Source organism: Hakea prostrata, chromosome 4, assembly GCF_041222555.1.
Source record: "Hakea prostrata isolate BN-2017 chromosome 4, UWA_Hpros_2, whole genome shotgun sequence".
NCBI classification, from domain to species: domain Eukaryota; kingdom Viridiplantae; phylum Streptophyta; class Magnoliopsida; order Proteales; family Proteaceae; genus Hakea; species Hakea prostrata.
In genome coordinates, this window is record NC_142603.1 from 4,254,470 (window position 1) to 4,267,703 (window position 13,234).

The 13,234-nt window shown below is 38.4% G+C and overlaps 2 protein-coding genes across 9 annotated transcripts; one reads left to right on the plus strand and one right to left on the minus strand.

Annotated features, from left to right (window-relative positions):
- Positions 1-1,971: 1,971 nt before the first annotated feature.
- On the plus strand, positions 1,972-5,742 carry LOC149017207 (BTB/POZ domain-containing protein SR1IP1-like). 3 transcript variants are annotated; one of them, XM_089151533.1, is made up of 5 exons: positions 1,972-2,582; positions 2,769-2,841; positions 3,120-3,734; positions 3,808-4,344; positions 4,720-5,742. In XM_089151533.1, exons 1-5 carry the CDS (start codon positions 2,482-2,484, stop codon positions 5,275-5,277), a joined length of 1,884 nt encoding a protein of 627 aa, XP_089007659.1. In that variant the 5' UTR covers positions 1,972-2,481; the 3' UTR covers positions 5,278-5,742. The 3 variants fall into 3 exon arrangements, with proteins under 3 accessions (XP_089007659.1, XP_089007660.1, XP_089007661.1); XM_089151534.1 differs by having other exon boundaries at positions 1,973-2,582; positions 2,772-2,841; XM_089151535.1 differs by having other exon boundaries at positions 2,493-2,672; positions 2,772-2,841.
- Positions 5,743-5,949: 207 nt separating this feature from the next.
- On the minus strand, positions 5,950-8,577 carry LOC149017208 (uncharacterized). 6 transcript variants are annotated; one of them, XM_089151538.1, is made up of 4 exons: positions 8,102-8,423; positions 7,580-7,701; positions 6,947-7,180; positions 5,950-6,850 (listed from the first exon to the last, which is right to left on the minus strand). In XM_089151538.1, exons 3-4 carry the CDS (start codon positions 7,025-7,027, stop codon positions 6,281-6,283), a joined length of 651 nt encoding a protein of 216 aa, XP_089007664.1. In that variant the 5' UTR covers positions 7,028-7,180; positions 7,580-7,701; positions 8,102-8,423; the 3' UTR covers positions 5,950-6,280. The 6 variants fall into 6 exon arrangements, with proteins under 6 accessions (XP_089007664.1, XP_089007663.1, XP_089007665.1 ...); XM_089151537.1 differs by having other exon boundaries at positions 7,580-7,945; XM_089151539.1 differs by lacking the exon at positions 8,102-8,423 and adding an exon at positions 7,269-7,437 and having other exon boundaries at positions 7,580-8,043.
- Positions 8,578-13,234: the final 4,657 nt, after the last annotated feature.

The window sequence follows — 13,234 nt, forward strand, 5'->3', positions numbered from 1 at the left end:
TTTCTTGGGTACACTTTCTGGGTTGTCTAGGAATAACCATGAAATTAATCAGGTGAGAAATCTGGGTTAAGGAGATTTTAAGGGGAGAGCATGGGGAAGATAAGATGGGCCCAGCCGACAAACCCTATACTGTGCAATCAACTTCAAAGGACATGAATAACATGATATCTCTGAGAGGACTTTCCATTGGATCATGGAGAACAAGACCTAATCACTATCACGTTCTGTGTGTCAAGGACATCGACAAGATAAAGTTCGTTCTACGTGAGGATTCAATCAAGTTATTATGAATTCAATTGATCAATTATAGACTCAATTCTCCACCATAAATGTATTGGCCGAAGAAATTGTAGGCCATGGATGGAGGATGATGGTCTCTATGTTAGAGAATTAAAAGAGCAGGCTTGGGAAGGGACCAACTTTAGAAGTTCTAGATGTCGGTGAGGATCAATAGGGAAGGGACCAATGGCACTATCCCTCATTATCACTTCTCTGCTTTGATTTACTGGTGTGGGAAGAAAAAATGAAATGGCATCCGTGATTTTTCAGTTTTTGATATGTGGTTCTGAAGGAGTTACATGGATGATTGCAGTAATGGAACACTTTGGGGATGGGTGGGGTAGTGTTCTTCTTTTCTTTTTTGGCTTTTGCATTTGCTTTAAATCAACTAAAATCCAAGTCCCAAATGGACTTGGTTCTGAAAGGCACCCAACGCCTCTAACCCCTCCTCCAATGCCAGCTGGTTAGGTGGGTCTCGTGGTGCTTAGTTCTGTACGGTGTACGGTCACGATCAAATGAATGATTCAGGTCGAAATCTCGACAACTCGATTCTATATTCTTTTTCAGCCATATATATCTGTAACCAAAAAAAAAATGCAAAATGAGGTGGTTGAGATTTTGACTTTGACCACTTGGTTCGATCAATGACCATACACAGCTCAATGTAGCACCTTAAATTGACAGCACTGAAGTTGAGCCAACTTTTGCATAAGATTGAGCTTGGGGTAATGGGTTGGTGGTAAAGTTGTGGTGTGGGCACTTGGAACGGAAGACAATACGCTTGCAGCTCCCATACTCTTATGCGATGTGGCCTGTCAAGTTGGCCCTAATATTGATGAGGGGTAGGTCATACATTGTTGTGGTGAAGATCATTTTTCGACATTAGTCACGGCTAGGTTGACATAGGTCTTGTTCAGAATTTTGAGTTCTTCAAAATGATTAGTTGTGGACCTCGAACTGTTTGGAGGTTTCCTGCTACTGTTTTTGGGCATTTTTCGATACAGGGTTATTTTGGTAATTTTATTTAAAATAGGATTTTTCACTTATAACTATTTAGAGACTCTTATAAAGGTTGAGAGGGTAGAAAAACAGTTAGGTTTGTAATCTGCTCATCTTCTTTCTCATAGTAAAACACCATATTCGGGAAAACCTTAACTTGTGTGTGTGCTTTCTCCTTGCTTTTCTAACATTCTATCCCATTTAACTTGCCAAGCCAGTCAGGTTAAATCAAAAGGGAGTGCAATTTTGTATTGGTATTACAAGTACTGCTAATTCTATATTGGATTTTCAGCAAGTTGGTGTACTCTTTGCATTCAAACTTGGTTCAGATTTATCTGATTTAGGGGCTGCATCACAGAACCTACCATGTTATATGTTTGGTAGGTAGTCGCCATTGCCCCAAATATGCTAGATTGTGAAGATTGACTATGAGAGTGCAGTGGCCTAAATGACAAACTTACCAGCAGATTCACTGGTCATGTGGTCAGCCCTACCAAAGAATACAATGGTTGCACTGTAATCCACTTAATCAAATGCTCTTCTGATGTTGAACTATCTTTGGTCATGTGGGCTTTTCAAATTTGGACTGTTCTGTGGGTAACCATATATGGGCAGTGACTGATGTAAGAGAGAGAGAGTGGGGTGCTGCAATAGATGAATTTATGATCAAATTTCCATGGCTGGTATGTCTTATTCCTTCAGAAGCTTATTGAAACTCTTTCTGAGCCAGACGTTTCATTATCTTTGTTAGACTAAACCAAGTCAGATGAAAGAAATGGTAGAAACGAGCTGAGGGGTTCTGGTTATGTGGATAGGAATTTTTTTCTTAACGAACTCTTATTACAGCACAGTTGAATGTCACTCAGCAAAGATGGCTGAGTAAATCCCAGATGATATTTCAGGTTATTAAACACTAATTGGTGCTTGTGATTGAGCTAGCTTTACCTGTTTTAGTTCTTGTAGCACTTGTTGGACAACTTTAAATATTAGCTGTCGAAGGGGCAGGAGAAAAAAAAAAAGGGAAACAAGAACAGAAGGATTGCTTTGTTGTGCTTTATTACACCACCCCTGAACTGAATCTGCATCTCTGCATCTGCCAACTGCTCGAAGTCTGCTGGTATTTCATCTGAAGTTAATTGAAGGCTGACATGAACAAAAAGGAGTAGCCGCAACAACAGCATAAGAATACTCAATATTTCAGCCATGGTAGAGCCAGAACTGGGGGAAGCTGCACCCACTACTGCCAACATGTCTACCAAAAAGAAAGAGCTGTTCTCCACTGCTATGAAGAGAACTAGTGAATGGTCTCCCTTTCTTTCTCCCTCCCCCGCCCTCTCCCCTGATTCCTGTTTCTTTCAGTGAACAATCTTAATTACGCACAAAATGAATAATAGGTGAAACTGAAAGCAAAAGAAAGATCTTAATTTTTTTCTTTAAAAAAATTCTGTAGTGCGAATTTGAATCATCTTTATATTTTCTATTGAATTTAGCAGGATTTCCTCCCAGGAGATCCCAAGTGATGTTACAATTCATGCAGGTGGAGTGTCTTTCTCGTTGCACAAGGTAGCGCATTTGATCTTTGTTCTGCTTTCTATTTCAAGTACAAATAACATCAGAGCAAACCATAGTGCCAATAGTCAAAACTCTGTTCGTTAAACCAAGTATTTCATCTTACTGTATGATTATGCATCCTTATTTGAGATAAAATCCTTTCATCTTACTATAAAACATGCATTCTTATTCTAGATATAATTCAATAGCAGAGTAGACCATCTTTCCTTGAATTGTGGATTCAGATGATTACTTTGATCCAGTCTGATACTTTGTAACTTTAATTCCAGTTCCCATTGGTGTCGAAGTGTGGATACATACGAAAAATAGTCTCAGAATCTCGTGATGCTGATGTCTCTGCCATTGAGATCCCTGATGTTCCAGGTGGGGCAGAAGCTTTCGAACTGGCAGCCAAATTCTGTTATGGTATAAATTTTGAGATAAGTACAGAGAATATTGCCATTCTCAGATGTGTGGCAGAGTATCTTGAGATGACAGACAACTACGCCGTTGGGAACCTAGTGCATAGAACAGAGGATTACTTGAATGAAGTCACACTGAACAGCCTTGCAGGGGCCATCTCTGTTTTGCATCAATCTGAAAAACTCTTTCCTGTGGCAGAGAAGGTAAAACTGGTTAGCCGATGCATAGATGCTGTGGCTTATATTATCTGCAAGGATAGCCATTTCAGTCTTCCGGGTAGGACTGAAAATAGACCTGAGAGTGTTATTTCTTCGTCTATACCGCACTCTAAATCCATTGTAGATTGGTGGGCTGAAGACTTAACTGTTCTCAGGATTGATTTCTTTCAACGGGTTCTCATTGCAATGCTAGCAAGAGGCTTTAAAAGTTATGCACTTGGTCCAATACTCATGCTATATGCACAGAAATCTCTCCGAGGTTTGGTGAGAAATCACTTCAATACTTGAATTGCTTCCTTTGATGCGTCTGTGAATCTAACATCAAAGCTTGGTGCAGGAAATATTTGGAAACGGCAGAAAGAAAATTGAGCCAAATCAGGAACATGAAAAGAGGGTCATTCTGGAGACAATTGTGAGTCATTTGCCTAGGGAGAAGAATGCAATGTCTGTTAGCTTTCTCTCCATGCTGTTACGTGCAGCAATATATCTTGAGACTACAGTTGCCTGCAGGCTTGATTTGGAGAGAAGGATGGGCCTGCAACTTGGTCAAGCAGTGCTGGATGATCTCTTGATACCATCCTTCTTCAGTGGAGAAACATTATTTGATGTTGACACAGTGCGGCAGATCATGATGAATTATCTAGAATATGGAACGGATAGCACCCGTTCATGTTATAATATGGATGATGAGTATGTCTCCCCTCCTTCCAGTGACATGGAGCGAGTTGGAAAGTTGATGGAAAGCTACCTAACTGAGATAGCTACTGATCGCAACTTATCTGTTTCGAGGTTCATCAGTCTTGCAGAGTTGATTCCAGAACAAGCAAGAATAACAGAAGATGGCATGTATAGAGCTCTAGATATCTACTTGAAGGTACATTCTCATGTGAATTCTTCTTCATTTTGATCACGATCTATCTCTTTTCATAGGCATGTTAGTTATTAGAGGCATATTATCTAATGTAATGTAGAAGCTCCCTATTTGGTGGTGCTAGTTATCATCTCAACAATGCTAGCTTCTTCACTCCCAGTCTTCTTGGAGGATATTTCTTTTGTCAATACTCCCCTAGGCTTCTACCAAAGCCTCAGCATAAATTTACTGGCTATACCCCACTTAAGTTGTTGCCATGTCAGTAGTTTTAGATAATATACTTGTTTTTGGGTCCAACAGTTAGCTCTTTGAAAATATAGAATGTTTTTTTTTTGTGTGTGGAAGTTGTTCTGATCAGATTTTCTTACAAATATTCAGACTCATCCGGCTTTGAGTGAAATGGAGAGAAAGAAGCTTTGCGGTGTGATGGACTGCCAGAAGCTGTCGCGAGAGGCTTGTGCTCATGTGGCTCAGAATGACCGGCTTCCTGTTCAGATTGTGGTTCAAGTTCTATACTATGAGCAAGAACGCCTTCGAGATGACATGAATGGCAGTAGCAAGGGAGGAGAATCTCCAGTTCTGGGCCAGAAATTAAATTTGTACTCTTCACTAGGTTACCATTCAATGCATGATGAGCTCTTAAGATTAAGGAAAGAAAATGATGAACTAAAAATAGAGTTGGCAAGGATGCAAATGCGGTTAAAAGAACTTGAGAAATCTGTGACAGGTACTCCACCAAAGGTCACTTCATCTAATAAGCCTCCATTGCCTGTCACTTCATCAAATAAGCCCCCATTGCCTCGAAAGTCATTTATCGACTCTATGTCAAAAAAACTTGGTCGGCTGTCTTCCTTTGTGCAGATGGATGGAATCAAGCCTTCAAATTCCAAAGGTCGGACGAAGGCCAGCAAAGATAGACGACATTCCATCTCCTAAGACATCTATCTACCTATTAAGCAGTATGTATTGTGAATACTGTTGCTGTCACTTATATATCAAGGGTTATTGGAGGATTAGCTTTCTGTATCTTGTACTTCAGTTAAGGAATACTTTGTAAATAATTTTACTGCTCCACATCTTCCAGCTCTCAAGAAGTTTTCAATTGTTGAACAGGAAGGAAGAACAAATTCTTCCTGTTATTAGGATTTTTTTTATTCCTTTCTCTCTATGTATTGGAATTTGGAAAGTTCTGGGATGCATGGCATTGTACTATTAATGAAAATTGCTGTGTTCTGTCAGTCGGACCAACCAATTCCTAAAAAAGGAACAGAAAAAAATCCATTAGATTACTCCACCATGGTACTGTCTGTTCTAACCTGTCCAAGAGGTTGATGTAATGGAAGATGAAGAAAACTTACTCCAGGCCATTATTTTATCTTTTGAGCAGCAAAACAGATTCACTCTCTCACTTCTGTGCAACTAAACTTGAAAATCCAACTCTGGATATAAAATAACCAGTTCATTGCCACTGATCTCTTCTTTTAAATGAATCGGATTAATGTTATTTTAGCTTGTAAAATTCTATATCTGCACAAAGCACCAACACTGGCTGCTTGACAGACTTTGCTGGGGTCCAAAGCAACCAAGTATACTAGCATAAATCCTCGACACAAATGAGGTTAAGGAAAGAAATACAAAGAGTCAAAACAATGTTGTTTCACTTCAGATACAGAATTAATCTTGCATTTTGGAAACAAATCTTGAGTTACATATACTATTCCTCAGTTGATACTGTCATGTATTTTATGGGCCTCAGCTAATGATACACCCAGTTGAACTCAATTTTGCAAATGGTTCTGAGTTTAGCTCACTAAAATTCTAGCCTTGTTTAAATTCACCATCGCCCATTACACTAGAAACTAAACAGAGATTTTCATGCAACAACAATCACAAATAGTCACTCAGAACCTTCAAACTTATGGACCCAACCAAGAAAATACTAAGTCATGTTCATACTGAGAAGGGGAAAAAGCCAAGGAGGCCTGTTTAGTTTCTCTTGTCTCACTTGTTCTTCAACATTGTAAATGTTCATTGTTCCCCTTGGGAAACTTGGATGCATATCAGGCACTTGGATCAGTCCCCATTCATCGCCTGTTAATTCTTCTCTTGTATCCATCCTCCTATACTCCCTTGTTCTTGTCCTTCTCATATGACTGGATTCAGTAGAGGAAGAAGAAAAACTTAGTCCTGAATCTGAAGTCAGAGGTGTCTCAACTTTCTTCTTTTGGCTGTAACTTGTGAGGCCTAATGTCAGATCGATATCCCTCTCATCGTCTATCTCTAACATTCCGTCTCCACCTTCCTCTGCGATATACTCTTCCGCAGGTCGTTCCAGGTCAAGTTTCCATGGTATCTGCAGCTTCTTTTTTTCTTTATATGCACTACTAGCCTGACTGAAGCTAGTCTCATCAAGATTCCATCTCTTTGTACCACAACCATTTGTCACATTGCTCTTCATGCTGTTCATTAACTTCTTCTGAATTTGATACAAACGATGAAGTTCATTAACCTGCATGATGATAATCAAAGCTTAAAATAGCTGACCAGTAAGTTAATGACTGTGAAGAAAAGGGAGAAACTAGGAACTTGCATTTGGATATCATACCTGCTCTTTGAATGTTTCTTCATGCCTTAGCATAGCCATCCTCATGGTTTCCTTATCAAATGGTTTCGAAATCCAATCCATCAGAACTGCCAAAATCTTCTTTCTTTCTATGGATGTGAGTCACACAAAGAACCAGATAACTCTCTAACTTGTTTATGTCCAGCCTATTATATTTCAGATACGCATGTTGATTGTTTCTCAGCTGAGATCATATATCTCTTTCGCCGCCTACACCTGCATCATTATTGTTGACAGTCTGAGGTTAACACCAAATCCTAAACATCATTTCAGATTAGTGGCAAGAAATAAAACAGTAATAAACCAGTGTATGTTTAAAAGAGCTAGGCAAGTAAATGCAATTGAAAGTAGAAATTTGGTTATGGCTACTTCCACTCTTCAAATTGAGCAGGATTGCTTCAACTCCTAAAGACTGCTATGACTTTTGTCAAAATTTCCAGTAATACTAAATAAGCTCCTTGACCGAAGCTATCCTGCATAAAAATCAATATGTGTTCTACCGTTTAATTCTTCAAAACTTCTCTCAGCATTATCTATTGTGTCAGATTCAGAATCAAATAGGACTTTGGTTTCAATTTTCTTCTAGAAAAATGAGATTCAGCTGTATAAACTTACTTCCATAAACGAGCTACTGTTTCTCCACCATCTCCTGTTTCTGATTTTTCCTTCTCCGATTATGAAATAGTCACCACCCTCTATCCAATAACTAGAATCCTCTGGTTGGTTTTCATTGCCCACTGATGGAATAGAGTACGCAACATGAGACCCAACAAGCTTTAATGATTTCACAAGATGTCAGTGAAAACTTAAAAAATCAGAGAGTTGGGCATGAATCCAGATAGGAAGAAGTAGGTAACTGTGGAATCAGCGGAAAAAATGCCTAAGAAGCTTGAATTTGGGATAGGTTTTTCAGAGAAAAAAGAAGAGCTATATTCTCATGAACTGGGTTATTCAGAAGAATTTCCTGTGGATCTCTACCAGCTGCAAATTTGAACACATGAACGCGAACAGTTTAAAGATACAGAAACAAACTGCACCTGCTCTTGATCTCTGTACTGATTTTGAGGGGGGGGGGGGGGGGGGGGAAGAAGAAATCTAAGGCAGGAAATGAAAGGAAATTTGTTTGTCTTCACTCACCTTTAGTGTGGCATGAACAGAGAAGATCAGAGTCTAGGTAGTTGTATAACGAGGAAGAAGAGATAAGAAGCTTTTCCAACCGTTTCTAAGGAAAGCTTACACCAACTTCAAGTCACAGCTTCTCTTTCCTTTGATAAAACACTACCTCTTCTTAAGGTTAAGGCCATCACAGATCACATTCTTTATTAAGTACAAAGTGTGAACATTAAATATAATAAAATCTAAATAAGAATTTAAGATTCTCTCTTTCACTGACAGATTCAAGTATTATTGTATTTTTGGTATGAGGCATGCCAAACAAATCTCAGAGCCGCAACCAATGTGATGCAAGGTTTGTGAAACAGATGCTTCAGACAGGTCCATCAGAAGAGATATATTAAATTGAATGCAATAAATACCTCCTTGTATATTATAGGGTATTTGTTCAGAATAGCAGAACCTTACACTGCTCTAGATAATTATCAAAGGGACAGCTTAGCCTGCTTAGATACAGCACATGCACCCAAGACTTATATAGAACTATTTAACAGGTGTCTTTGTAAATATATAATGTATTATAAACACAATCATACATTAATGTTGAGTAAGAGAGAAAATGACTTCTGACTCATTGATCCTGACCGTACACTAACTGGGTACCTCTTGTAATGGTCATGAAATGGATAGAATGAAAGATCTTATCATTTATCATACTTCCTTTTTCCTTACTGATCAAATAAATAAATTGATCAATAGTAGCAAATACTGCAAAAGATTAGACCCTTTAATTGATCTTGTTGTATGGATGAATGTGAAGAAAAACTGGATTAACTTTCTACAAATTGAAAAGGAAATTTAAAATAGTTAGGATCTAAAACTGGGTTGAATTCATCCTTAAAAGTTAGCCATTATAGAGAGAATGCTCAAGTGCTCAGATGCCTTTCACATTGAGCTACTGGGTAATTTTGACCCAACAATCTGACAGGACACCAGTTAAATGGGCCATATTAGTGTTGTTATCATGGATGTCTGCAGCTTTATTTCTCTTAGACACCTTAGTCCACCACCACCATATCAATGTATCATTTCCATTTCCAACTAGTTATTGGGGTGTTCTTCGGATTCTTCCATTACCTGTTGTTATCTTTCGGTACAAGTTGTGTGCGTGTACTAGTAATGGCTATATTTCTGTGATTCTGTTCTAGTAGTGGCTATATTTCTGTGAATCACCTGTAATTAGACCATTACATTTTGATTCTGTTCAGTAGAACTTCTGCTACCTCTGCTAACAGAGATGATTCCAGGAAGGCTGGCACTGTAGAAAGTCATCAACATTGCGGACTGATTCAAGATCCGTCCTTCAACCACGAATCTACTGTTCAGTGCAGGCAAACCCTTTTTCTTGATCATACAAAAGACTTCTAAAGAGGGAAACAAACCACGTTAAATGCTGCTGCTTTAATCATGTCTCAGCTTTGTAATTTTCTGGACTGGGAAGTTTTGAAAGCAAGCCTTGGTGAAAGATTCGTCGGAAACAACCCTTGTTGGAGGGTCCCATCCATAGCTTTAGCATAGTTGAAGCTTCCAGGGGGTATGAAAATACCCAGGAGCATCACAAATGGACAAAAGATTTTTATGGATTAAAGCTCTCATAAAAAAGACTAAACCCACTTTTTTCTGGTAAAACAGAGAGCTCTTTAGAGTTTCTGATTATTGCATGTTCTGCATAAATGGGCTGATTCCAGAAAGCCATTAAAAGAGTATAGTTCATGAATCCTTGAAATTTGTTAGAGAGAGAGAGAAGGAAGTGTTGGGTATATCCTTGCATGTTGTAGCTGTGCCGACAGATTAAGGAGGACCTAAGCCAGAGTCCCTAGGGGGATGGATTGGTTTTAAGCTTTTAAATTAGAAGAGAAGGAATCCAACATATTAAAAAAATACATAGCTAACTAGGGTTGGAATGAAGAAGGAAAGAACAAAATGGCATGGATCCATGTTTAATACTAGTCTATATTCTATTGTGGCTTTCAAGAACTCTCACATGCATGTTGGGTATCTTGGGTTCATTTTCTCCTCTAGCTTCTCAGACTTAAGAGTGCATGACACGCCCAGGTCTATCCATGCCTCTGTTCTTCTTCCCTATTGCTCTCTTCTCTATTCTTCGAAACAAGTGATGGAGAGAGGCCGACACAGAAGCATGCGTTGCCTGTGCAAGAAGGTGCAGCCGTATGGAATGGTGGGTCCGTTGGGCTTTCCCCTAGACAATGAATCTTTATAAACAAAGCACCTCTTCGTCCCCACCCCACCCTTTCTCTCTCTCTCTCTCTCTCAAACACCAGAGAGAGTCTCTCTGGTGTTTGATTGCTTGCCCCACCTCAAAAGCAACGAAGCACTTTTCTATTTATGAGATAAACAAAAACTTTTATTCTTACGTACGCCATAGGGTTTATCTACTCAGGCTTATTATTAATTACTGCTAAACCAAACTAATTAAAAAAGTACACACAAGTGATCTATGATTAAAAGTAGTGGGTAGCAAACCATGATTGCTCAAGTTCAGTGAATAGTAAAACATGATTACCCAGTTCATCACTTCAATTTACATATGCTGGTAGTGTTTTTGGATAGGTTTTTGACAATCTAATGCTAGCCCTAAGTACAATACTCCCTTAATTGAGTTTGATTCTCCATCTGTCAAGATGGTGGTTTTTGCTTCTTTCATATCATTTCACCACATATTATGAGTGGTAGAGGTCGATGATACCATCACGAAGAAGAACACAATCAAGACACACTAATAACCACAAGGAATTTTACAAAGTTTAGCAAAATTGCCTATATCATTTGGAGAGAAAAAAGAATTTTACTATTTCTTAAAAATCTCACAACTCTCACACCTTATAAAGTACTACCATTTGTCTGCCTTATCTTCTCTAACTTATCCTACAAACTATTTATAAAATAACCCAAAAACTTAGTTCCCAAATAATTATAAATCTATTCCTGTACAAGTAATTAAACCATATCCATTCACAAATACAATCAAATTCTAATTATATGATCCCACAAAATACAAAACATACTTTAACCCAACAAGGAAGGGACCCATCTCTAAGTTCTAATAAAATGAATCAATGTGGGAATCTTTCCATGTGAATTTTATTTCTAATATATTGTGAAGAGATGCGTGGAAAGCGAAAAAACCCTATCCTGATGGATAGATTCTACCCAAAAAAAAAATCCTAATGGATTGAAGATTCGAACTCCCTCTAATTGACCGGGGCAGACTTGAATGTTATGCATTAAATGTGTAGCACCTGTTGCCAACGATTGAGATCAAAATTTCAACCGAGATTTTGATTTCGGCCGTGAGTAGCACAGTGCTACACATTATTAAATGCACAGCATTGAAGTTGAACCCCTAACATAACTTGCCTAACTGCTGTCCCTAACCTTTGTCCATCAGATATTTTAGTATTTAAGCTTTTAAGTATGATTTAGAACTCGGAAGAAGAGTAGTTGAGATTCTTTATCATACATTTAGAAGTCCCATCTCTAATCCTTCCTCGAAGAGTTGATATATTCTTTCTTTTTCCTCTGGACTAGAATTGATTAGAAAGTAGTGAAAGAGGCCAAAAATGATCAATCAGTCCATTAAAAGGAGTGAGGAGATTAGGATGAAATCTGTGTGGTCCAATTGAACCTGACCAGATATTTGAGTGGTGGGATACCATTTTTTCTGTGTTTGAACATTTTTACCCAAAAAGGGACCAGTACTAATCAGTTTGTTGGGTGGATACTTGACAATGGATCCATCCAATTTCATTTCACATAAGAGAAATCTACAGAAACAAGGTGGGATCCACACTGTTCTTTGTCATCCACCAGAACCCCAGAACCCAGAACCCAGAACCCAGAACCCAGAAGAAAGAAGAAGAATCATGACATCACTTGACCAATGCCTGATTGAGAAAGTGAAATCCTACATCTCCATCTCATTGGATCATAAAGAAATCCATCTCCCACCTCACTCCACCATTATTGCAGAGCTTGAGTTTTCTCTTTCATGCTTAGCTCAGCTTAGAATTATTTTGGGTATCGTATAGTCCAGCTCAGAATTTGGGTTAGTCATTTTCGTAGGATTGTCGTTTCTATTTTTATTTCTTTATTTCCATCTTAGGTATTTCATCATCCAAGTTCATTAGATATTATAAACAATTCTTCTTAAGACAAAAAATTTCATCATTTAGTTTCACCTTATAAATCAAGATTGAGATGGGATCCACAGCCGAGAGCCCAGTTGAATATTGAATTCGTCTAAGGTCTAAAGTTCAGATCCATCAGGCCCATTAACCTATTTTAATCCCAGCCCACATCCACCAGGACTGTTGGGCCCACACAAATAAATCCATTTTTCCCACTCCCCTTATGGGCTTCACCGGCCCATTCTCACATTCCCCTTCCTTCCCTCCCCTTCTTATAGGCAGGAACCTGCAACTATGATTTGTTTAGGGTGAGTGTCATGTAAAAGGAGGAACACTTAGAAAAAATTAAGCAAATGATATTGTCGGTGAGTGATAAATAAATGGGAAAGAAAAAGCAAAGCCCACATATGCTGGATTAAAATCCAAGGTGAAACTCAAACAGAAACTTCAAATGGTGCAACCAAAATTCGCAGAGAGTGAATTCAAAAGACTGTTTTCAGCCACTCTCGTTAACAACTGTAATTATTTTCAGGTTCGGGAATTCGTATCGATCCTGCAGGTTGCTGCAGCAAAGGACAAATTTAGAGGATTCAAACATTGCATACTTTGTTTTAATAGAAGATTTCATTATAAGAAAGCATCCATGAAAAAGAAACGAAATGATACAAGGGTGTCTGTTGACCCTAGATTCAACAATCCATAGTTAAGATCTCATGAGTTAGATTTGTAATGAAAACAAATTTCCAGTGTCAATGCATTTTTTCCCTTCTTTCTTGGATAAGGTCCAAAACACAAGTACTCAATTTACTACTACAAGCAAGGGATAATATGTTTGAGCAATTTCCTCTGTTTCTTGATTTTCTATTACATGCCTGACTTCTACACATGTACGTCTTTTTATGCTTCATCGTGTATTGTATCCGTCTCTGCCATGAGTTCTTCCTGTGCA